The sequence below is a fragment of the Orcinus orca genome, chromosome 20 (genome assembly GCF_937001465.1).
Source record: "Orcinus orca chromosome 20, mOrcOrc1.1, whole genome shotgun sequence".
In the NCBI taxonomy this organism is placed as follows: domain Eukaryota; kingdom Metazoa; phylum Chordata; class Mammalia; order Artiodactyla; family Delphinidae; genus Orcinus; species Orcinus orca.
The window spans coordinates 28,171,129-28,196,481 of NC_064578.1; the positions used below are offsets into that span (position 1 = coordinate 28,171,129).

The following is a 25,353-nucleotide window of genomic DNA, read 5'->3' on the forward strand; positions in this document are numbered from 1 at the left end:
ATAAAAAATTCCAGAAGTTGAATTGCTGGGCTAAAAACTACACGCATTTTAAATTTTGATAGAGTTTTCCATTGACATATGAGGTTATCAATTTTCCCCCACCTGCTCAAATACATTATGTAAAATGTTCTTCTCAACCTTGATCTATGAAAAATGAGTCCTTGGTCAAGGTTAGTTTTTAATCCTCTTTGCTATGAGCGAGGTTGAATGGATTTTTATGTTTAAAAGCCACATGTTTCCCTTTCCATAAACTATTTATATCTGTTACCCAGTTTTTGACTGGGTTGTGTTTTTCTCATTGATTTTATGAGTTCTTTAGATACCAAGGAATTTAACCCTTTGATACATACATATGTTGTTCATTTTTTCCATTTTTGAGAGTCCATGTGCCCATCACATAGTACAGGTTCAGTGATGGTTACTGAGTAATAATAATAGTAATATTTCTTAAGCACTCACCATATGATTTATGAGAATTGTTTCATTTAATCCTTATGACAACCTAGGAGGTAGTTCTGTTAGTATTGGCATTATAAGATAAGAAAGAATAAATAAAACAATGAACAAACCGCACTGCACAGACACACTCTAGAGGAGAGGTTCTGTCCTTTTCACGGAGAGGCTAGCATGAACTGGTTAAGAGCCTACACTGTGCAATTTTTTAACTAAATAGTTTAGTCATAACTCCTGTGTGTAGTTCTTATGGTTTTTTAAATTTTGATCACCTCATCTGATTGGCTTATTATTTTAGGCACTGAACAGGTCATAAATTCAGGAATAAATGAGCTAACCTCACCAGAAACAGTTCACAAGCATTTACATTAGATCACCTGGATCCAGACAACTTTCAGCTGCAATTATGAAAAATGTGGTTCTTGCCTTTGAAAGCCCTGAGTGGTAGCCTCACGGGAGCTCTGGGAAGGGCAGGGAGGGTGAGACCAGATGTCAAAGAGAAGGAAGTAAGTGGGTTTTTTTTTTTTTCAAAAAAAATCAGATTGCATGAGTGCCCCCAAGTGCCCACCCCTATAGGCTTTAGTCCAGAGAAAAACACTCATCAAGCAAATGTTGGCCCCTCTTTTTCATGGCCTCTTTTTCTAAAACTACGAGTGGAGACATTCTCCAGCGAAAGGTTGTGTCTGTAAACCACCATGCCGGTCCTCCCAGCCCCTGCATAGTGTTGCGGTTGGTGAGGCTTCGCGCTAACAATGGAGATTCTCATCTTCTCCCCAACTCGTCCCAAGCTCGTGCTCCTGCAAGAGCAGGAGCCCCTGAAGCCAGTTTCTTACCAGACATGACAATGTCGCCCTTCAGGAAGGCACGTCCAAAGACAAAGCGGATTTCATCAGTGTGATCAGCTTTGACAAAAGGTGGCTTCTTATCCTTTAAGCACTGGGGCCGATGCTGAAACTCATAGAAGTAGACAGGTGCACCAGCATCTGCAGAAAGGTAGGAAGGGTTTGTGGCAGGCATGCATGCAGGGGGCAGTAGGGGCTGGCCCTGCATTTCCGTCCATCTAGTCTGGGATCCACAGACTCGTGGGTGGAACAGCCCAGAGACAATGTGAGGCTAGTGTTTCCTGCTACAGTGGCCCTCGTGCCCCTGGAGACAGAACTCACTACCCCTCAGGGTGGCCTGAGAGGGCAACAGTACTACATCTCAAAAAAAAACCCTTTATACTGATCCGAGATCTACCTCCTTGTGACTTCCTTTGTTTGACCCTGGTTCAACTGTCTGGGGAAAACAGAACAAAATTATTTCCTGCTACCAAGATGCTCTGCTGCATCCTATGTTTCTTCACCTCTCTTCTAAAGGTCTTTGCTCTGTAATTTCCCCTCTTTCTCTGCATCATCAGTTTTTCTCTATTGGATCATCACCATCAGTAGCAAACATGCTTACAAAGTCTCTCATTAAAGCACACACACGTGTGCACACACATATGCACACACATATGGGCACACACACACAGAAGCACACACAAACATATCAATACATACTCTTGGTCTCAACTTCCCCTCCAGTTACTGGCTTATTTCTCTAAATTCCTTCTAGCAAGCCTTACAGTGAAGTTGCCTTATTATCTCTGCTTCCTTTCCTCTCATTTTCTCATTTAATAGAAGTATCATGTATGGATCATAAAAAGCACAGATTTTAAGTGTACATTTTGATGAGTTTTTACAAATGCATGCACGTTCATGTAAACACCACCCCAAGCAGGATACAGAGCATTTCCATCACCCCAGAAGTTCCCTTGTATCTCCTTCTAGTCACTCTACCAAGAGAAAACCAAAGTTTTTATTCCTATCACAATTGATTAATTTTGCTTGTTCTTGAACTCTGTATGGAATAACACAAAATGTACTCTTTTGTATCTGGCTTCTTTTGCTCAGCATAATGCTTTTGAGGTTCATCCATGTTTTGCCTGTATCAGTAATTGACTCCTAATCACCAAGTAGTAAGCTACTGCATGAATATACCATAAATTACTTATCCATTCATCTGACAATAGACATTTTGGGCTCTTTCCAATTTTGGGCTATTATGATTAAAGCTGCTGTGGATATCCATATACAAGTCTTTTCTGTGGTTGAGTAACAGGGTAGGTGTATGTCTATAAGAAACTTACAGTTTTCCAGGGTGATTGTAACCACTTCACATTCCCACCAGAAGTTCTGAACATTCCACATCCTTGGCAATACTTTTTGGTATATGGTTTGAGTTTTTAATATTAGCCATTTTAGCAGGTGTAAATGGTTGCCTCATTTTGGTTTCATTTTGCATTTCCCTGATGACAATGTCGAGCACCTTTTCATGTGCATTTTGCTTTCATTCATCCTCTTTAGTGAAGTGTCTTTTCAAGCCTTTTACACATTTGTAATTGGATTATTTGTCTTTTCACTACTGAACTGTAAGAGTTCTTCTATTCTGGATATGATTTTTTTGTCAGATTTGTATTGTGAATATTTTCTTCCAGTTTGTGGCTTGCTTTTGCATTTTCTTCACAGTAATTTTTAAAAATCCACCAACATAAAAGTCAGCATTTTAACAATTTCAAAGTGTATAATTCAGTGGCTTTTAGTACGTGCAGAATGTTGTGCAACCATCACCACTATCTAGGTCCAGAACATTTTCATCACCTCAGACAGAAACCCAGACCCATTCAAGCAGTCATTCCCTCACTCACCCCTCCCCTTACCCTTGGGAATTTTATGGTGCTATAGATTTGCCTACTCTGGACATTTCACATAAATAGAATCACACAACATATAGCCTTTTATGGGCTTCTTCCACTTAGCAGTTTTTCCAGGGTTCATCCGTATTGTAGCACGTATCAATATTTCATGGCTAAATTATAATCCATTGTATATATATACACCACCTTTTGTTTATCTATTCACCAATTATGGACATTTGGGTTGTTACTTCTTTTTGGTTACAATAAGGCTGCTATGAACACTCATGTAAGATTTTTGTTTGACCACCTATTTTAAAAAAATTTTTATTGGAGTATAGTTGCTTAGGAGTGTATTTGCTGGATTGTTGATACTTCTACGTTTAACTTTTTGAGGAACAGCCGAACTGTTTTCTACAACGGGTGCACCATTTTACATTCCCATCAGCAGTATATGAGTGTTCCAATTTCTCCACATTCTCAACAACATGTTATTTTCTGGATTTGTTGTTGTTGATTTTTGTTTGTTTGCTTATTGTAGCTACTCTAGTGGATGTGAAGTGGTATCTCGTAGTTATGATGTTCATTTCTTTAATAATAATGTTGATCATCTTTTCATGTGCTTATTAGCCATTTGTATATCTTCTTTGGAAAAATGTCCATTCAATCCTTTGCCCACTTTTTATTTGAGTTGTTTGGGCCTTTTGTTTGTTTGTTTGTTTACTTGTAAGAGTTCTTTATATATTCTGAATAATAGACCCTTATCAGATATATGATTTGCAAATATTTTCTCCCATTCTGTGGGTTGTCTTTTCACTTTCTTTATATTGTCCTTTAATGCACAATAATTTTTAATTTTGATAAAGTCCAATTTTTTTCTTTTTTGTTTATATTTTTGGTGTTATATCTAAGAATCCATTGCCAAATCTGAGGTCATAGAAATGTACCCTGTTTTCTTCTAAGAGGTTTACAGTTTCACCTCTTACATTTAGGTCTCTGATCCATTTTGAGTTAATTATTTTTTTAACATCTTTATTGGAGTATAATTGCTTTACAATGGTGTGTTAGTTTCTGCTTTATAACAAAGTGAATCAGCTATACATACACATATATTCCCATATCTCCTTCCTCTTGCGTCTCCCTCCCACCCTCCCTATCCCACCCTTCTAGGTGGTCACAAAGCACCGAGCTGATCTCCCTGTGCTATGCTGCTGCTTCCCACTAGCTATCTATTTTACATTTGGTAGTATATATAAGTCCATGCCATACTCTCACTTCGTCCCAGCTTACCCTTCCCCCTCCCCATGTCCTCAAGTCCATTCTCTATGTCTGTGTCTTTATTCCTGTCCTGCCCCTAGGTTCTTCAGAACCATTTTTTTTAGATTCCATATATATGTTTTAGCATACAGTATTTGTTTTTCTCTTTCTGACTTAACTTCACTCTGTATGACAGTCTCTAGGTCCATCCACCTCACTACAAATAACCATTTTGAGTTAATTTTTGATTATGGTGTGAGGGTAGGGCTCAATTTCCTTCTTTTGCATGTGTTATTCAGTTGTCCCAGCACAATTTGTTGAAAAGACTATTTTTTCCCCATTGAATAGTCTTGGCAGCCTTGTGTAAATCAATTGACCATAGATATATATAGGTTTATTTCTGGACATTGATCTGTTTGTCTATTCTTATGCCAGTAGCACACCACCTTGATTACCATTGCCTTGTAGTAAGTGAGTTTTAAAATCAGTAAATATGAGTCTTCCAGCTTTGTTCTTTTTCAAGATTATTTTGGCTATTCTGGGTCCCCTGAAATTCCATATGAATTTTAGGATCAGCTTGTCCATTTCTGCAAAAAAGGAAGTCAGAATTTTGATGGGAATTGCATTAAATTTGGGAGTATTGCCATCTTAAATCTAAATCTTCCAAACCATTTATTCTTTCATTTCTTTCAGCAATGTTTTATAATTTTCAGTGCACGTATCTTGTACCTCCTTGGTTATATTAATTTCTAAGTAATTTATTCTTTTTGATGCTAATGCTATTCTAAATGAAGTTGTTCTCTTAATTTCATTTTTTGATTGTTCACTGCTAGTGTGTAGAAATAAAACTGACTTTTGTATGCTGATCTTGTATCCTGAAACTTTGAATTTATTAACTCTCATGGTTTTTTGTGGATTCTTTAGAATTTTCTACACATAATATCATGCCATCTGTGAATAGAGACAGTTTTGCTTCTTTCTTTCCAATTTAGATTCCTTTTAATTTGTCCTCGCTAGAACTTGAATAGAAATGGTGGGAGAAAACATCTTTATCTTGTTCCTGATCTTAGGGAAAGATTTCAGTCTTTCACCACTAAGTAAGATATCAGCTGTGGGTTTTTCACATAAGTCCTTTATCAGTTTGAACAAGGTCCTGTGTATTCTTAGTTTGTTGAGTGTCTTCATCATGAATGTGTGTTGAATTTTGTCAAATGCTTTTTCAGCATCTAATAAGATAATTGTGTGTTTTTTCCTGTATTCTATTAATAAGGTATATATATATATTTTTTTTGCGGTACACGGGCCTCTCTCTGTTGTGGCCTCTCACGTTGCAGAGCACAGGCTCTGGACGCGCAGGCTCAGCGGCCATGGCTCACGGGCCCAGCCGCTCCTCGGCATGTGGGATCTTCCCGGACCGGGGCACGAACCCGTGTCCCCTGCATCGGCAGGCGGACTCCCAACCACTGCGCCACCAGGGAAGGCCAGGTATATTATATTGATTGATTTTCATATATTGAACCATGCTTATATTCCTGGGATAAATCCCAATTGATTATGGTATACAATCCTTTTAATATGCTAGATTCAGTAGCTAGGATTTTGTTGAGGATTTTTGCAACTAGGCTCATATGGGATATTGGTCTATAGTTTTCTTTTCTTGTGATGTCTTTGTCTGGCTTTACTATCAGGGTACTACTGGTCTCACAGGACGAGTTACGAAGTATTCCCTCCTCTTTCACTTTTTTGAAAGGGTTGAGAAGGATTGGTTTTAATTCTTTAAATGTTTGCTAGAATTCACCAGTGAAGACAACTGGTCCTGGGATTTCCTTTGTTGGTAGGGTTTTGCTTACTGATTCAATAATTTCTTTTGTCATAGGTATATTCAGACTTTCTATTTCTTCTTGAATTGGTTTTTGTAGTTTTTGTGTTTCTAGGAATTTCTCAATTTCATCTACCTAATTTGTTGCCATACACCTGTTCATAATAATCCTTTTTATTTCTGTAACGTCTGTAGTAATGCACCCACTTTCATTTCTAATTTGAGTCTTCTTTCTTGGTCAGTCTGATTAAAAGTTTGTCAATTTTGTTGTTTTTCTTTTTTTTCAATAAACACTCTTTTATTTTTATTTTTTAAATTAATTAACTTACTTTTATCTTTGGCTGCATTGGGTATTTATTGCTGCGCGCAGGCTTTCTCTAGTTGTGGCAGCGAGCAAGGGCTACTCTTCGTTGTGGTGCGTGGGCTTTTCATTGTGGTGGCTTCTCATTGCAGAGCATGGGCTCTAGGTGTGCAGGCTTCAGTAGTTGTGGCACACGGGCTTAGCTGCTCCACAGCACGTGGGATCTTCCTGGACCAGGGATCAAACCTGTGTCCCCTGCATTGGCAGGCAGATTCCTAACCACTGCGCCACCAGGGAAGTCTCTGTTGTTTTTCAAAGAACCAAATTTTATATTCATCCATTCTCTCTATTGATTTTATACTCTATTTCATTTATCTCTGCTCTTATCTTTATTATATTCTTCCTTCTGGTTGGATTTACTTTGCTCTTATTTTTCTAGTTACTTAAGGTGGAAGGTTGGGTTATTGATTTGAGATTGTTTTTGCTTTTTTTTTTTTTTTTAAGATGTTAGGGGTAGGAGTTTATTATTTATTTATTTTTATTTTTGCAGTGTTGGGTCTTCGCTTCTGTGCGAGGGCTATCTCTAGTTGTGGCAAGCGGGGGCCACTCTTCATCGTGGTGCGCGGGCCTCTCACTATCGTGGCTTCTCTTGTTGGGGAGCGCAGGCTCCAGACACGCAGGCTCAGTAGTTGTGGCTCATGGGCCCAGTTGCTCCATGGCATGTGGGATCCTCCCAGACCAGGGCTCAAACCCGTGTCCCCTGCATTAGCAGGCATATTCTCAACTACTGTGCCACCAGGGAAGCCCTTTTTTGCTTTTTAATGTATGCACTTACAGCTATAAATTTCTCTCTAAGCACTGCTTTCACCATGCCCCATAAGTTTCAGAATCTTGTGGTTTTGTTTTCATTCATCTCAAAGTATGTTCTGATTTTCCCTGTGATTTCTTCTTTGACCTATTGATTATTTAAGAGTTTATTGTTAAAAACTATTTTGTAGCAAAGCACACTATCAACAAAATAATAAGGCAATCCACAGAATGGGAGAAAATGTTTGCAAATCATTTATCTGATAAAAGATTAATATATCTAGAGTATGTAAAGAACTCCTAAAACTCAGTAACAACAACACAAAAACCAGCTAAATTCAAAAATAGGCAAAGAACTTGAATAAACATTTCTCCAAAGAATATATACAAATGGGTAATAAGCACATGAAAAGATATTCGATATCAACATCACTAATTCTTAGGGAAATGCAAATCATAACCACAATAAGATACCATTTCACACCTATTACAATGGCTATTACTTAAAAATGATAATAACAAGTGTTGGTAAAAATGTGAAAAAAAAAATGTGGAAAACTTGGAACCCTGTGCATTATAAATGCACAATGTAAAATGGTACAGCCACTGTGGAAAACAATAGAACAGTTCCTCAAAAAATTAAACATAGAATAACCATATGATCCAGCAATTACACCTCTGGGTATGCACCCCAAGAAGTGAAAGCCACAACTTGAACTGATATTTGTATACCAATGTTCATGGAAGCATTATTCACAACAACCAAAGGTGGAAACAGCCCAAATGTCCATTGATGGCCGAAAGGATAAACAAAATGTGTTATATACATACCATAGAATATTATTCAGTCTTAGAAAAGAATGAAATTCTGATACATGATACAACATGGATGAACTTTAAAGGCATTACGCCAAGTGAATTAAGCCAGATACAGAAGGACAAATATTATATGATTCAACTTATATGAAGTGCCTAGAATAGTCAAATTCATAGAGACAGAAGGAGTGTGGAGTTATTTTTTAATGGGTACAGAGTTTCAATTTGGGATGATGAAAATGTTCTGGAGATGGATGGACAGTGGTATGGTTGCACAATAATGTGAATGAACTTTAATTCCACTGAACTGTACACTTAAAAATTATTAAAATGGTAAAAATTTTTGTTATGCATATTTTGCCACAATTTTCTAAACTATAAAAAAGTGCCATTTAATTTATAAACATTTGTGAATTCTCCAGATTTCCTTTCGTTATTGATTTCTAACTTCATTCCACTGTGGTTGGAAAAGACACTCTGTATGATTTACATCTTTTTAAAAGTTACTGAGACTTGTTTTGTGGTCCAGTATATGGTCTATAGCTGAGGATGTTCCATGTGTACTTGAGAAGAATATGCAATCTGCTGTTGTTAGGTGAAGTGTTCTTTATGTTTCTGTTTGATGTAGTTGGTTTATAGTATTGTTCAAGTTTTGTATTTCCTTGTCTATCTTTTGTATAGTTGTTCTAGTATTGAAAGTGGGGTTGAAGTCTCCAACCATTAATGTAAAACTGTCTGTTTCTCCCTTTGATTCTGTCATTTTTTGCTTCATATATTTTGGGGCTCTGTTGTAAGGTACATCTGGGTTTTTAATTGCTATATCTTCTTGATGGATTCACTATTTTATCCTTATATAATGTGCTTCTCTGTCTCTTTTAGTCTGTAACAATTTCTCTGTAACTATTTAGCCTTAAAGTCTATTTTGTCTGATTTAAGTATTGCTACTACAACTCTCTTTTGGTTACTGTTTGCATGGAATGTATCTTTTGCCATCCTTTCACTTCCAACCTATTTGTATCTTTGATTCTAAAGTGAGTGTCTTGTAGAAAGCATATAGTTGGATTACTTTTTTTTAATCCATTCGTTCTGCAATCCCTGCATTCTGAGATCTTAAAGACAGTCTCTTCAGCAAGTGGCATTGAGAAAGCTGGACAGCCACACGTAAATCAAAGAAGTTAGAACACACCCTCACACCATACAAAAAAATAAACTCAAAATGGCTTAAAGATTTAAATATAAGACATGACACCATAAAACTTCTAGAAGACAACATAGGCAAAACATTCTCTGACATAAATTGAAACAATGTTTTCTTAGGTCAGTCTCCCAAGGGAATGGAAATAAAAGCAAAAATAAACGAATGGGACCTAATCAAACTTACAAGCTTTTGTACAGCAAAGGAAACCATAAACAAAACAAGAAGACTACCTATGGACTTGGATAAAATGTTTGCAAATGATGCGACTGACAAGGGCTTAATTTCCAAAATAAACAAACAGTTAATATAATTCAACAACAACAACAAAAAAACAAACAACCCAATCAAAAAATGGGTAGAAGACCTAAATAGACATTTCTCCAAAAAGACATACTCATGGCCAACAGGCACATGAAAAGATGCTCAGCATCACTAATTATTAAAGAAATGCAAATCAAAACTACAATGGGATACCATTTCACACCGGTCAGAATGGCCATCATTAAAAAGTCTACAAATAACAAATGCTGGAAAGGGTGTGGAGAAAAGGGAACCCTCCTACACTGTTGGTGAGAATATAAGTTGGTGCAGCCACTATGGAAAACAGTATGGAATTTCCTCAAAAAACTAAAAATAGGTCTTCCCTGGTGGCGCAGTGGTTGAGAGTCCGCCTGCCGATGCAGGGGACGCAGGTTTGTGTCCCGGTCCTGGAGGATCCCACATGCCACGAAGCGGCTGGGCCCATGAACCATGGCCACTGAGCCTGCGTGTCTGGAGCCTGTGCTCCACAACGGGAGAGGCCACAACAGTGAGAGGCACGTGTACCGCAAAAAAACAAAACAAAACAAAACCTAAAAATAAAGTTGGCATATGATCCAGCAATCCCACACCTGGGCTTATATCTGGACAAAACTATAATTCAAAAAGATACATGCACCCCTATGTTCATAGCAGCACTATTCACAATAGCCAAAACATGGAAACAACCTAAATGTCCATCGACAGATGAATGGATAAACAAGATGTAGGGGGTATATATATATATATATATATATATATATATATATATATATATTACTCAGCCATAAAAAGAATGAAATAATGCCATTTTCAGCAACATGAATGGACCTAGATATTATCATACTAAGTAAAGAAAGTCAGAAAGAGAAAGACAAATACCATATGAGATTCTACTTATATGTGGTATCTAAAATATGACAACAAATGAACTTATCTATGAAACAAACAGACTCAGACATAGAGAATAGACATGTGGTTGCCAAGTGGGAGGGGGGTGGGGAGGGATGGAGTGGGAGTTTGGGGTTAGCAGATGCAAACTATTATATATAGAACAGATAAACAACAAGGTCCTACTGTATAGCACAGGGAAGTATATTCAATATCCTGTGATAAACCATAATGGAAGAGAATATTAAAAAGAATATATATATACACATATATATATCTGAATCACTTTGCTGTACAGCAGAAATTTGCACAACTTTGTAAATCAACTACACTTCAATTTTAAAAATAAATAAAAATAAAAATTGTTTAAAAAGAAAGAAGGGCAGGTTTGCTTCCCTACGAGTAATCTTCTCTTTCTGATTGCTCCACTACTGCTTAGAGTTAAGATATTTGGGAAGACACTTCCGAAGAGGAAGGAAAGTGGGGTCCAGGCCCCAGAAAATATGGAGGGGTAGAACTTTTCTACATGGTCCTGAAGAAGGGGAAGGAATATAAACAACAAGGACTGATCAACATTCCTGAACTCTGAAAGGCAGGGGAACTGCAAAGGTCAGCATGCAGGGCTATATCCCAGACAGCCTTGGGAACTCCCTCTCATCAAAGGAACAGAAGGGCAGAGCAGGTAGACAGTCAGCAGGCAACAGGGATCCCTGCAGCCACCAGCCTTGCAGGAGGAGCGGTGCTAGGAGACTCACCTCTGTGATATTGAGCTGTGACCAGCTCAGGGATCACAAAGAACACATCTCCAAGCAAATCCAGGAAGCGATTTCGTATATCAATCAGAGAGTGTTTGTTGTAGAAATATTCATTAGCCACAAGGTATAAATACTGGACAGGGATGTGCTGTAAAACATCATGGTTGCAAGAGATCTAGGTCAACAGCAATAGCCAACACACAGCAACAACAGTCAAACATTTGCCTTTGCAGGCAAAATTCTAAGTGCTTTACATGCATTGTCTCATTTAATCCATGCAGTGACCCTATGATGCAAGTATCAAAATCAGCCCCATTTGACAGGTGAGGGAACTGAGGTTTAGAGAGGTTAAGTGGTTTGTCCAAAGTGGTGGAACCATGATTCCTTCACAAGTCTATCTGCATCCAAATCTCATTCTCTAATCACAGTATGCACGCCTCTCTGAAATATTTCAGAAACAGCCACCCCTGGGCAGATCTGGCTAAGTTGTTTGTGCGGCCCAGTGCAAAGTGAAAAATGTGAGGTCCTTGTTCAAAAACTCTAAGAATTTCAAGGTAGTGACAACAGAACATTCAACCAAGTAAAGGACTCTTCTAAGCATGAGGCCCTTTGAACTACACAGGTTGCACACTCCTGAGGCTGGCCCTGCTCCTGGTACCAGTACTGTCTCCAGACCTTTACTCTTTGATCTAAGCGAGTTGGTCTCTTGGAGTTACCTCTTCTATGAAAAAAAAAATTGTTGTTTATTTATTGTTGTTGTTGTTCAACAACAATTGTTGTTCAGAGGATCACACAAGATACAAAAAGAAAAGCATGCTGCCTGGCACAGAGCAGGCCTTCAGTTCTGTTCTGAAACCCATTGCCAAGTCCTTTAACAGAGCATCCCATGCTTTTTTTTTTTTTTTGCGGTACGTGGGCTTCTCACCATTGTGGCCTCTCCCGTTGCGGAGCACAGGCTCCAGACGCGCAGGCTCAGCGGCCATGGCTCACGGGCCCAGCCGCTCTGCGGCATGTGGGATCTTCCCGGACCGGGGCACGAACCCACGTCCCCTGCATCAGCAGGTGGACTCTCAACCACTGCGCTACCAGGGAAGCCCCATCCCATGCTTTTTTGACCTGACACCAGGCTGCCTCCCAGTCTTCAGTCCTTCAATGTGGCCCCAGCACAAATGCCAGAGGATGGAAGGGAAACATCATAAAGGTTCAAGGTCTGCCACATTGGTGATGTTCTTGGGAGTCTGGTGCTCTGGGGAACACGGGGAAAAGTTACTGAACCTCAACCCCCTAACACTAAGACAGAGGCACAGCCCTTCGTAGGTTTCTTTGGGATTTGGAGGCAGCGTATACCACGCCAGGGAATGCTGCTGGGACACATTCACTGGGTCCTCTGAAGGCCGACTGCTTTTAATCAGGCCCAGAGCAAGTGAGGGCTCTGCAGCAGGTCCAGGTTCTGGTGCAAGTTCCCCTGCGTGGCCCATAGGACCAGCAGACACCTTGGTGCTTGAGGTATCCAAGGGGGGTACATATGCCATGTGGAGCCTCTGGCGAGCCCCAGCTGGGCAGTCACAGTGCAGATCCCTAGGGTTCTGGAGCAAAACTATGGCTTCTGCATGAGAAAACTACTTACCATTTGGAAAGTACTTCCTGCCTTGCTACTGGGAGGAAGAGAGACTGCATGCCTTTCTGGTCCTCCTGCAGCTTCCCACACACCCTACTTCCCACCTGCTAGGACCTAGCTCAAGATACCTTCTCCTCTTGAAATGCCCTCCTGCTCAAATGTTCCCCTTCGCTAAGGCCCAGATCAATGGCCTCCTCCTCCATGAGGCCATCTCCAATCCAGCCTGAGAAATTCCTCTGTCTAACATATTTTAAATATCTGAAATCTTCATCTCAACTCTCATCACCAGACAACCAAGACTCACCAAACATCCCCTCTAAGCCTTAGTACCTGATGGATCCCTTGCCTTCAGTCTGGGCCACTCTGCAGCCATAGGGCTATTTCTAAAGTGGAAGTCAAAGCATGCTTCTCTTTTTCTGTTTCCAGCCCCCAGAATAAACTTTCTATTCCTTCCATAGCATGAAACAGCTGCCAGCATCCTCCCCTGCTGCAGCCAGCCTCTTCCACTGATCTCCTTACACTTCTCTGCTCCTAACTGGTCCTCTCAGCTCCTCTGGCTCCCCTGAGTCCTGCTCCTCCATTAACCAGACAAACTTAATTCATCCTCCAAAGCCTTCCTCCCCGAGGAAGCCACCTGCTCCCTCCTGCGGACACCACAGGGCCTCGAACACATCTCTGCTCTGGTGTGTACAGCACCGTACCAAAGTGCCCGGTCATGTCCATCCACCGTAACAGTCTCTAAGTCCCTCAAGTGCAGGGGGAGTGCCTGCTTATCACTGCACCCAGTGCCTCAGGAAGTTCTGGGGCATGTGGATGCATAAGAAACATTTGTTCAATAAAAAATGAATGAAATGAATCTGCCACAAAATACACACTGAATAAATGTTTATGGAAAGAAGAAAGGAAGGAAGGAAAGAAATCCATCTCTATATCCTAGTGTCTAGGATAAATATGTCTCTATATCCCTAGTGCAGGGAGTAAGTGAGTAATGGTCCTTGGTATTGCTAGAACCTAGTACAGTGCCTGGCTGGTATGCAGGTATGTAGTGAATATGGGTCCCTAGTCCCAGGTGGTTTTCAGAATTCAGAGCTTTTCCGTTCGTAGACAGATAATTCAGTACATATGCTGCATATTATGTGATATGTTCAGGGGTGGGGGGACGGGGCAGCACCCCAGCCCCCACATTAATATGCCCACAGAGAAACATATGGTGGGATAAAGTGAATGAACATATAGCAACAATAAAGACCAATGGCTACGTATCGGTCTAGGTCAATTTTGGCTGCCATGAGTTACAAGAAACCTTTGGGTTGTCAGCGCGATTTGGATGTTGAGATTGTGGATAAGGGATTGCAGAACTCTGCTTAGTAAAGATCTACTAAATGAACGAATGAGGAAGATCTGTACCCCCAGAGCTACCCCTGTGTGTGACCCAAGGAGGTTTGTGAAATGAATGGATCTTGGAGAGTCAGGCTCACTTACCAGGATTGAGTGTATCAACTGCAGGGCGAGGGACTTGTTGGAGCCCCCGAGGATCTCAGGAAACTCCTTCTGTGGAAAGAAGCAGGTGGCCCCTCTGTGAGCACAGCAGGTCATCAGAAGGGAAACTGGTCTCCCTGAGGGCCCAGACACCCACCTTTCAGAGGGGAGGCTGGCAAGAGCAGGAACCCTTTCAGCCCCCAGGGGTCCATGTGTAAGGAGCTGCCTCAGTGGGTTGGTTGAGCAACGAAGTTCCTTCTCCTCACATTTGATAAGAGGCAGCCATTCCCTGTCATACCTGCAGTCTTGTGGGAGCTGAGTGGCTGCCCTGTGGAAGGCCATGTTATGGACTGAGTGCGTCCCCTACCAAATTCCTATGTTGAACACCCAGAATGTGACTGTATATGGAGAGAGGGTCTTTAAAGAGGTCTTTAAGCTAAAATGAGGACGGTAGGGTAGGCCCTAATCCAGTCCGACTGATGTCCTTATAAGAAGAGGAAATTTGGACGTGCAGACTCCAGGGGTGCGCACGCATAGGAAAGACCTTGTGAGGACACAGCAAGAAGGCGGCCACCCGCAAGCCAAGGAGGGCGGCCTCAGAGGAAACCAAACCTGCTAGCACCTTGATCTTGGACTTCTAGCCTCTAGAACATTGAGAAAATAAATTTCTGTCGTTTAAGCCACTAGTCTGTGTTATTTTGTTATGGCAGCCCTAGGAAACTAATACAGGCCACCACTTGGCTTCAACAGCAAGTTAAAAGAGAGGTTGAAAATCTCAAAACTAGTGGTTTATTTATTGCTCTCTTTCTAAAGACCTCTGTCATTAGAGTCTCAGAAGCCAGCAGTTGTCAGGGGCAGGCAGCTTAGTGAGGCTGCAGAGAGGATGGTTAAAACCACAGGGGCTGCTTGGTACAGAGTAAGAGCTACGAGCAATTGTTTTTAAAATGACCCTTCCCTAGCCAATATCACAGCTTAAAAACATGAGGGGGCAGAAGTAGTATTCACTTGTCAAATGAATTTCTCTGGTATATTTTCTGCTGAAAATCTTGGGGTAACGAGTCATGACAGATATTTAAACATATCTGTCTTCTCCCAGAGTCATTGAAATAATCCACAAGTACATTTTAACTACAAGAACCCTTTATGTACGTTCAGGAGCTAGGATTGGTTTTTGGAGATTTCCTATGGTCTCAAACAACCAGCAATGGTCACACAGAATGACAGTACCCATGCAGCCTCTTGTGCATGCAGACCTGGGCACCAAGTTCTGGTCTCCCACTTGAATAATTCCAATATCTAACATTTACTGAGCACTTAGACTATATGCCAGGCTACCTGATGTGTACCTGTGAGGTGGGTAATAACATTAGCCCTATTTCATAGATGAGGGAACTGAGGTTCAGAGAGGTTAGGGAGCTCCCTAAAGGTCACACAGCAGATAAACAGAGAACTCAGCATTTACAGGCAGAGCCTAAATACACAAAATCTATACACTGCTGTCTCCTCTCTAGCTAAGAGTCACATTAGTCTCAGTTTCTTTAGCTGCAAAATGGGGATAATAATGCCTGTTTGCAAGTTGCACAGACAACATGCACTTGGCTTATGGAAGGCACTCAGTCACAGTGGTTATGGTGGCATGGCTATTATCAGTAGTAGCTGCCTTCCTTTTTCTAGCACAGATCCAGAAAGCATTAAAAGACCTAACTTAAGCCACAGCCTGTGACTCAGTTGCCTCATTTACAACGAGGGAAAAAATCCCCAACCCTATTTACCCCAAAACATTGTTCTATGTGTCAAATTAATAATTACCAGAACATGCCTTTAACAGCTCAGTGAACTCAGGGTTCTGATTCTGATTCTAACGTGTCACCAACTAGCCTTGTAACTCGACAAACTTCAGTATTTCATAACCGCACTTCCCCCAGCTTGCAAGGTAGAGGTTGGTCTGCAGAAATGAGCTTTGATATATTAAGAATTGAGCACTCTGCTCTTCTGAGGACAGACGAAAAGCTTATTTTGAAAGGGGAGGGTCTTCTCAAACTACAGGGTCAAGAAATCATGGCTCCTACTCAGCATTCAGGCCTCAGCTCAAATGATCCCTCCTCAGAGAAGCCTTTCCTGACCCCTGCTTCCCTCCCTAAAGAAGCCTCCTCTTCCCAGTCTATGTCCTTCCTAGCACTTAGACTCTCTGAAACCATCCTTTCACTCTTACATGTCACCCGTCTCTCCCCTTGAGAATGTAAGCTGGAAAAAAGCAGGAACCATGTGACTTGCTCACTGCCGAATGCTGGTTTTTTATGAGTGCAGGGCACACAGTAAATGCTTGGTTCATACTTGTTGAATGAATGAAACAATTCAATAATTTTGCAACTTGCACTGCCTTAGAGAGTGTTCTTGGAAATCAAATACCAGAACCAAGGCTGGACATGAGAGTGTAAAGGACTGAAGTTTTCTAAACCTGTATGAGTTTCACCTTTGAGGTAGTAGCAGTGCTTATTTGAAACAATCATTTGTAATGTTTTGAACAAAGTTCAAATGGGTCCAATCCTCTCTTATTTTTTTGTAGAGTTGTTTCTTTAAACCTATACGAGGAGCAGGGTGGACACTTGCTACAGCTGCCCCCAATCCACAGTTCTCTTCCTTCAGAGAGAGGAAAGATGAGAAGTACACCCAAGCTGCGTACTTGGGTGATGGGCTCCAGCCCTCATAACTGGGTGAAATCTCTGGGAGTACCCAGTGTGAAGCAAACAGCTGCCTCACTGCTGAGGGAGCAGAAGGAGGCACAGCAGGAATTCTTATCATGGGCAGCAGGAAGCCACACTCGGGGTTATTGACTCCGATGATAGAAGGAACTGGCTTAAATGATTTTTGAGCCAATAGGTGTAAAGGGTCATGAGGAAAGAAAAAGCCATCAACCACTCGAGTGAAAGACTTGGTTTTCTGAAATAAGGAAGAAGAGAAAAATCGGCAGCTGTTTCTCTTCACAAAATCTGCTGTCCCCACACCCTAGCCGAGCTGGGCCAACCCACTATAGCAAAGGGCATTAAGAAGGGAAAAATAAGCCACTCTTGGCCCATCCCAACACATCAGTGCTGCCTGGCCAGCTCTGCCATTCATTTAGGCAAAGGGGCTCACCTTTTCTGGGCCTTAATTTCCTCATCTGCTAAATAGGGATAATAACAGTAATAACCTAAGAAATATAACACCCCTGCACAACGGTTCTCAGAGCATGGCTCCTGGACCAGCAGCGTCAGCATCGCCTGGGAACTTGTTAGAAATGCAAATTCTCATGTCCCATCCCAGACCTGCTGAATACAAAACTCTGGGGGGTGCAGCCCAGCAAACAGCCCTCCAGGTGAGTCTGATGCATGCTCAAGTGTGGAACCAGCGGCCAAATGCAATGGGCAGAGTGGTGAGGGGAGGGGATGGCCAGGGTAGTGTGGGTTGGTGTGAGCATCTTCCTGAGGCGTCTTCCTCAGCCCTGGGCCTTGGGTCTGGACGGATATTTCTTGGGTCTTAGGAAGCAACACCTGGCTCTATTCATGATTTCTTTTTAGGTCTCTGTTCTGGGACTGGGTGTAGAAGGGAGCACACAAGAGAGCTTTCACACTACACTGGGTCAAGAACTTATTACCCATTTCCTGGACCCTAGTAAAACTCACAGCAGATTCTCAATCCATGCCAAATAACTATCTAACAAATGTTAGAATCGAACAGGTAAGGACCTCATTCTCTCAAGGACTACCAGAGGGTCTCAAGATTGGAAGATTAGACATAAAAGATCATCCAGTCCAATGAATCATCCAGTGATTGAAATTTGTCAGCAGTCATGGAGACCCTGCTTGCATACCTACAGAGGTGGGTATCTCACTGCCTTCTAAAGGAGCCGGTCCTTTTTCAGACAGCTGAGTTTTTAGAAAGTTCTTGGTCATCTCAAGCCAAAATGGCTTCCCAGCTTCCAGCTCTTGATCTGGACTTTAGTTTCTAGTGGCCTGTGGAGAAACTGTGGTCTCTCTTCCCAGTGAGATGCCTTCAATGATATAGAGACAACCTTTGTGTTTTGTTGGGTCTTATCCAAGCTAAGCAGCACCCTGGCTTGTCAATGTCCTTAAATTACCTATAAGGGTTCTATACGCCACATTGCTTTTTTACAGCCGTTATTATGAATCCCCAAACCCCATCTGTCCAAGTCCCAAATCAAACTAAATAAGAGAGTGGTAGGATTTGTCTACCACTCCATTCAAAGGGTAACACTGTCCCCAAACTCTCCCCTCCCTCTTCACCTTGTTGATGCTCAGCAACTCCTTGGAGGATTTTGCCCACAGGCACTGTAGCAGGGCCACGGAGTCTGACACGTTGCAAGCACAAGTATCTGCAACCATCTGCAACTATTTCCAGAGAAGGAACAGGTCAGCGCACAGGACTGAAAGCCTCCAGGAAAATGAAAGTTGGAAAATGTCCTCAATCCAGCCCCAGGCTGGTGCTTTCTATATGAAGTCCACCCTGCTGCCTCTCCCCACCCCCATGTGCCCATAATGGAATGCACACACTGAGGACAGGTTGGCACTGCATCATCCTTATGCTCTTGCCTGACCCTCCTTGTCATCTTTAGCAATCACCAGAGCTGGATCGATCTCAGCTTATCAGCTCTGCTCCAGCCCCACCCCAGCCTGGAACATCTGAACATGCCCTGAGCATCCTTTTTCTATCTCTACACCAATCCCATTCATTCTTTGAGGCCCAAGTCCCATCTTTTCCAGGATATTCTTTTAGACGATTGCAGCCCCCATGAGCCCCTTCCTCTTCTAATCTCCTGTTACTCCAAGTGTCCTCACCTCCTCTACCCAGCTCTTCGCTAAACTCCTTCTTGCCCTGTCATTGGACTTCCCACATGTGTAGAACTTGTCCCTTGAGAGTGGTGGTCCTTACTCTTCTGGGAGTCACGGATGCTCTGAGAATCCAATGGAAGCTACAGACCTTCTCTCTGGAAAATGCACAAACATAGAGTCTCCATACAACTGTAGGAGTTCTAGGACCACCTCTCAAACTCTCCATGGATTCCAGGTTAAAAATCCTTGCCATAAAAAGGTTATAGTCTTCTCAAGGTAGTATATGTCTTCTCCACTTATAAACCCATGGGTCTTAAAATAGAACAGGGAAAACAATGAACACTCAATATGTGTGTGGCGAATGCACAAACTAAAAAAAGCTTGATATTTCATGTTACCAAAATCAATATTCCCTGTGTATTGAGGGTATTTTTTTTTTTTACCATATTATAACTCCATGTTCCCACTCTTGGTGTAAGTTGTTATTTTCTACAAGGTGTTTAAGAAAATGCACCACTAAAGTGAATAATACCCAGGAGATGGCTCCACAGTCCAGGGCATAATTAATATTCATTGAATGAATCAGCTCATTCGTGAACTCATTCATTCAGCAAACATTTATAATCACCTAATATACACCAGACATTATGCTGGGACATGAAAGATATAGAGACCTTGGTCTCTAGGTCCTCTTATCTGGTACAGCACTAAGACAAGATGATAGATGACAAATATCTAGGGCATATGCCTCACTTCCCCCTCACAATCTCATGCCAGACAGCATTTATCAGTCACAGCATTATTTCACACTGAGCTGGAAACAACCTCAGAATCTTTCTTAACATAGTACTCTAGGTGGAGTAGATTTAGTACAGGAGAAAAGCCGTACATAATACAGAGGACTGAATTATATATCACAAGCAAAGAGTAATGGATAAGATGTAAGAACTATTACACATATGCTTATACACACACACACATGCACACACACATACACAGTCATGCACACCAGCAGTAGTGAATTGCGTACCTGGACCCATTTCCTATTGAACCAGCCCTTCCATGGAGCAACAAGGGTCACCTTGGGCCAACATCAGATCCTTTGGTCATGGTCAGTAAGGACAGCCAAGCACATGGTCTATGGACACCTGAGCACATTTCTCTCCTGACCAAGGAGAGGAAGCTGGAGAAGAGTTAACAATATACCTACATCATCATTCCTCTCGTAATCAGGGGCCTTCAGGTAAGGGATGATGGCCACCCCACTCTCCATGATGGCTCTGTGGAATAAGCCTTTGGCCATGGGGGACAGAATCTGGAGAGAGAACACAGGAGACCCAGGAAAAGTTATTCAGGGGGCTCCCCACCTATCACACACAAAACCCAGCCCTTCTTTAAAGAAAACTTCACAGGAAGCCTTCTTAAGAGCTCTAAACTTAGAGGGGAAAAAGTCCTGGTTTGGGGGTTTCAAGGACTAGCTGCGAAGGTTTGGGCAAGTTTTCTAACCTCTCCGAGCCCCAGGTTCCTCATGAACTTGGAGGTCAAGCATTCTGCCATGGGAGTGCTAGCTCCTTCACGCCCCCGTCCTTGAAATGAGACTGAGCCCCCAACTCACGATGTATTTGTGAGGCTCGAGGGAGGCAATGTGTTTATAAGTGTTTGTTCAACATGAAAGCAGCCATTAGACGTGTATGACTCCTTGTCCTCATTTTTGTCACCTCAAAAATGAGGTGACACCGAGGTTCCTTCAAGTCCCAAAGAGAAGAACTCACAAGGCTGGAAACACTTATAGCTCCTGCTGACTCCCCGAACATGGTCACGCAGTGTGGGTCCCCACCAAAGAACCCGATGTTCTCCTGGACCCAGGTCAGGGCAGCCACCTGGTCCATGAAGGCCCAGTTCCCCACTGCGCGCTTGTCCCCTGTGCTGTGGACAAGAGGCAGGGTGAGAATGCTCAGTTGGCCGTTGTCTGCTTCTCACAGCCCAGGGAGTGGGTTGCAGAGGCCGTGGGCTGGTGTCAGGGCATCGCCACCTCAGCTGGAAAGGAGCTGAGAGTCAGAGACCTGGGGCAGCTGGGAAAACCAGGCTTAATTCTCACCCTCTGCTGGGATTTGGGTTTCTTTGAGAATCTGATGATAGCTCCACACTCCAGAAAAATGCACAGACGATCTTATATGTGCAATTCAGGGTAGTCATAGGATCCCCTGAATCCATAGTTTCCAGAAAAGTCCTGCTCCTGAGAGTTGGTCTGCACCAGGAAGCAAGACCTCCCTGGGCACAGGGGTTCCAATGAATGACTAAATGAATAATAATGATAATAATAGCAGCTGCTGCAGCATCGTGCACAATGCTGTCCCAAGGGCTTTACAGCTGATGCTCCTATAATCCTCTCACACTGTGAGGTAGGTGGTGCTGGTCTTTCTCCTTTATCCCTCTGGGTCCTCTCTTCACCCTTCTCCACGCTGTTCTCAAAAGACTGACCTTTATGAACTGCGGCCAGTGGGAGACACCAGCGGGGGTTCAGGGTGGGATACTGAGGGACTGGGAAGTTTATTCTGGCACCCCATGCCCCACCACCCTCTGCTGGGAAGTGGTTTGGGCACTGGCTGCATTTCTCTGCAGCCACAGCTCACGTCACTCCCACACCCATCAATGATATCTGCAAGCATGTTCTAAGGATATTGATGGATTCATCGTTTCCTTCTCACAGACAGGAAATGAGGCACAAAGAGGTTAAATCCCTTGCCCAGGAGCTAGAAAGTTGCAGATTTGGACCATGCTCCTAACCATGTTCCATGCTGCTGTCCCTGCAGAATAGCCTGTTTCCCAGGATGAGTGGACAATTAATGGGGAAACAAGGGGAAAAACACAGAATCAAAGAAACGCCTAGACCAAAACATTCGTGTGGTACCCACCATGTATGAGAGTAACCCCGGGATCATAGTCTACTCCTCCTCTGTCCTCCAGTCCCCCACACCGCTCCTCCCCTTTGTTCTCTTCCTCTGTCCATGACCCCTGGGCTGGCCCTAACTCCGCCTTCTCTCTCCCACAGCCTCCGCATCTGCTCCGCATCTGGTCAGGAGCCACGTAGGCCCTGCCAGTTTTACCTCCATTCCATCATAGGCCCCACATTGGTCCCCATTCCTCCATTTCTGTTTATCCTGATTCATAATCTGGTCACTTATGATCTGGGTGACCTTGAGCAAGTCACTTAACTTGCTTTGCCTCAATGTTCTCATGTCTGAATGGGGCTAATAACGGTGCCTGCTTCACATGGTTGTTGTGAAGACTGACGGTGCAGGCACACAGCAAGTGCCATGTACATGTTAGCAATCCTCCGGCCTGCTTCACCCCATGAGCCGCACCTATGCTGTACAGCAGCCTCCCTACCGGACTCCCCATCTGAAGGCCAGGCGCCCCTAGCCCAGCCTGCGCTCTGCTCTGGAGTGACCTTCCTATTATACTGCTCTGCAGGGCACTCCTGGGTCCCTCCTTCTTTAAAAAAGTTTTTTTTAATTAATTAATTTATTTATTTTTGGCTGCGTTGGGTCTTCATTGCTGTACGTGGGCTTTCTTTAGTTGCAGCAAGCGGGGGCTACTCTTCGCTGTGGTGCGCGGGCTTCTCATTGTGGTGGCTTCTCTTGTTGCAGCGCATGGGCTCTAGGAATGTAGGCTTCAGTAGTTGTGGCACGTGGGCTCAGCAGTTGTGGCGCACGGGCTTAGTTGCTCCGCAGCATGTGGGATCTTCCCGGACCAGGGCTCGAACCCATCTTCCCTGCACTGGCAGGCGGATTCTTAACCACTGTGCCACCAGGGAAGTCGCTTGTCCCTCCTTCTTTATCCAATAAAAACCAGTCACTGTGCACAACCTAATATTCAAGGTCTTTCCCAATCAGGCCTGTCCCTACCTTTTCATATCCATCTCCGGTTATATCCTCACCTACCTGTCTACTAGAACCCAGACGTTATAAGCAATTTTTGGAAAACTTTCTGTCGAAGGAATCTTAGGCAGAATCCCAATGTACAGACCTGCTAAAAGTGTAATCAGGGCACCCCTCTCAGGCCTTCTTGCCTCCACTGCAGCCCCATAGCCACCTCCCCGTGCTATGTGCTCAAAGCCCAGTTTGCAAATATTGCTCCAGGCCCAGATGCTGCTACATTTCTTTCCAACTTCCCAGCCTTTGCTCAGACAGCTCCTTTTGCCAAGTGTGCTTTCTCCCAACCCCTCCTCCCCAAACCCAACCTCATCTTTTAGGTGCAATTCAAATTCCACCTCTCTCAGGAAGCCTTGCTGGTTTCTGGCAGCTCCCTCTGTTTGTACAGCTCCGTCGCCTCTCACCCTCAGAGCATTACTCATGCCCTGCCTGGTAGGGTATTTGTGTCCCTGTGTTATCTCCCCCATGACACTGAGAGTCTCTCGAGGGTAGGATTCACGCTGGACTCCTTGCCACCTTCCCCGTAGTTTCTGACCGTGGCCTCTCGCTACTCCTTTGGCTCACACTGCATCCTGGCCAGGGCTTAGGTTCTGCCATGTTCTAAGTAGGATAATGAAAGTGGCCAAGAGCCCCAGCTCTATTCTGTGACCTTTGGGAAGTTGCTTCACCTCTCTGTGTCTCTATTTTTCAACTGTAAAATGGGAATAACAACAGTATGTTTCTCATAGAATTATTCTGAGGGTGAGCTATAATGGATGCATAGCAAGTGCATAACACCATGCCTGGCTCATAGTGAGCACCTGAAACGTGTTCGACGTTACTGGGGGAAGGGAAGCCATGCAATGGAGTGATTACTCTCAGGTGAGCACCTGAGGAGCCTTGATATGGGCCTTAAGGCAGAGACTATGAACTGCTCACACACCCTGTTTCCTCACCTTCTAGGGCACACATCCCCCTTGCAGTTGGGTGTGGCTATTATGACTGAGTTCTACCAGTTGTATGTGAACACAGTGATAATCGCCACCTCCAGGCTGGCCCAGAAAGACCATCCTCTTCATGCTCTTTCTCCATCTGCTGTCCAAGTACAGCAGATCCAAGAGGATCTGGGGCCCTTGAGGAGGGCAGAGCCACAAGATGGAAGGAGCCTGGGTCCCTGATTGACCACACAGAAGAACATCTGTCAGTCAGAAACATTTGATTGGATTTTAGTTGAGTAAGAAGGAGATTTTTATTGTTTTAAGCCACTAAGACTTGGGGGTTTACATGTTATAGCCGCTAAAATTACCTAACTAATTTGGGCCAAATTTGTTCAATGTCATTAGAGGCTCATTTCTCCTTAGGTTGCTGGGCACTGAACCCCCTGTGGCTGCTATCCAGCTGCCCCTTGGGGATCAGGGGTGTCAATCACTTGGGGAGACTCACTTGAAGAAGCCGAATATTCCTAGCCGGTACTGGATAGCCACAACAAGCACGTCCTCGTAGGAAGTCAGGGCAGACCCATCGAAGATGGATGCTGAGCCAGTCTCGAAGGCACCCCCAGGGAGCCACACCATGACCTAAGGAGGGGAGAGGAGCTCTCCGGTCAGCCCACCAGGCACTCATATCCGCTCCCCATGCATGTTGGGACATTCTTTCTTTAGGGAAATATGAATGTCTCACTTTCCTTTCCAAACAGCATCAGAGGTTTTTGTCTTTTGAAGAAGGCCCAGGATTAAGCATGTGGCTTCTGGCATACGAGTGCCTGGGTTTGATTCCCAGCTCTGCCACTGACTAGCTGTGTGACTTTGAGCAGCTTCCTTAACTTCTCTGAGGTTTGTTTTTCTCATCTGTAAGATGTGAAGAATGAAAGTATCTCGTTTATGAGGTTATCATTAAGTTTAAATAAAATTCTTCATCCAAAGTCCATAGAACAATGTTGGTATATTTCAAGTGCTCAGAAAATGTTAACTAAATGTCTTTGAACTTGTTGACCCACAGGAGGATGGAAATCACTGTAAGCCATATATGAGAGGAAAAGCTGCTTTTCTAAGACTTTTCCCTACTTACAGAGAAAAGAGAAGAGAGGAGGGAAAAATGGGAAGAGAAGTATGGAAACTTTACTATACTGATTAGAAAAACTGGGACCAGGAAACATCAAACATTCAAATGGTATTATCACAATTTATATACTTAATAATAAATC

The 25,353-nt window shown here is 43.1% G+C and overlaps 1 protein-coding gene across 1 annotated transcript in view; it reads right to left on the bottom strand.

The window, feature by feature from the left end:
• Window positions 1–25,353, bottom strand: part of CES5A (carboxylesterase 5A) — a 58,361-nt gene that overhangs the window by 27,828 nt on the left and 5,180 nt on the right. Inside the window, exons 3-10 of the mRNA XM_049703640.1 lie at window positions 24,594–24,727; window positions 21,009–21,162; window positions 20,447–20,551; window positions 18,691–18,795; window positions 17,192–17,347; window positions 14,411–14,479; window positions 11,311–11,458; window positions 1,276–1,436 (exon numbers count right to left, since the gene is read on the bottom strand). Coding sequence (XP_049559597.1) covers window positions 1,276–1,436; window positions 11,311–11,458; window positions 14,411–14,479; window positions 17,192–17,347; window positions 18,691–18,795; window positions 20,447–20,551; window positions 21,009–21,162; window positions 24,594–24,727 — 1,032 coding nt within the window. The remainder of the gene's footprint in view (window positions 1–1,275; window positions 1,437–11,310; window positions 11,459–14,410; window positions 14,480–17,191; window positions 17,348–18,690; window positions 18,796–20,446; window positions 20,552–21,008; window positions 21,163–24,593; window positions 24,728–25,353) is intronic.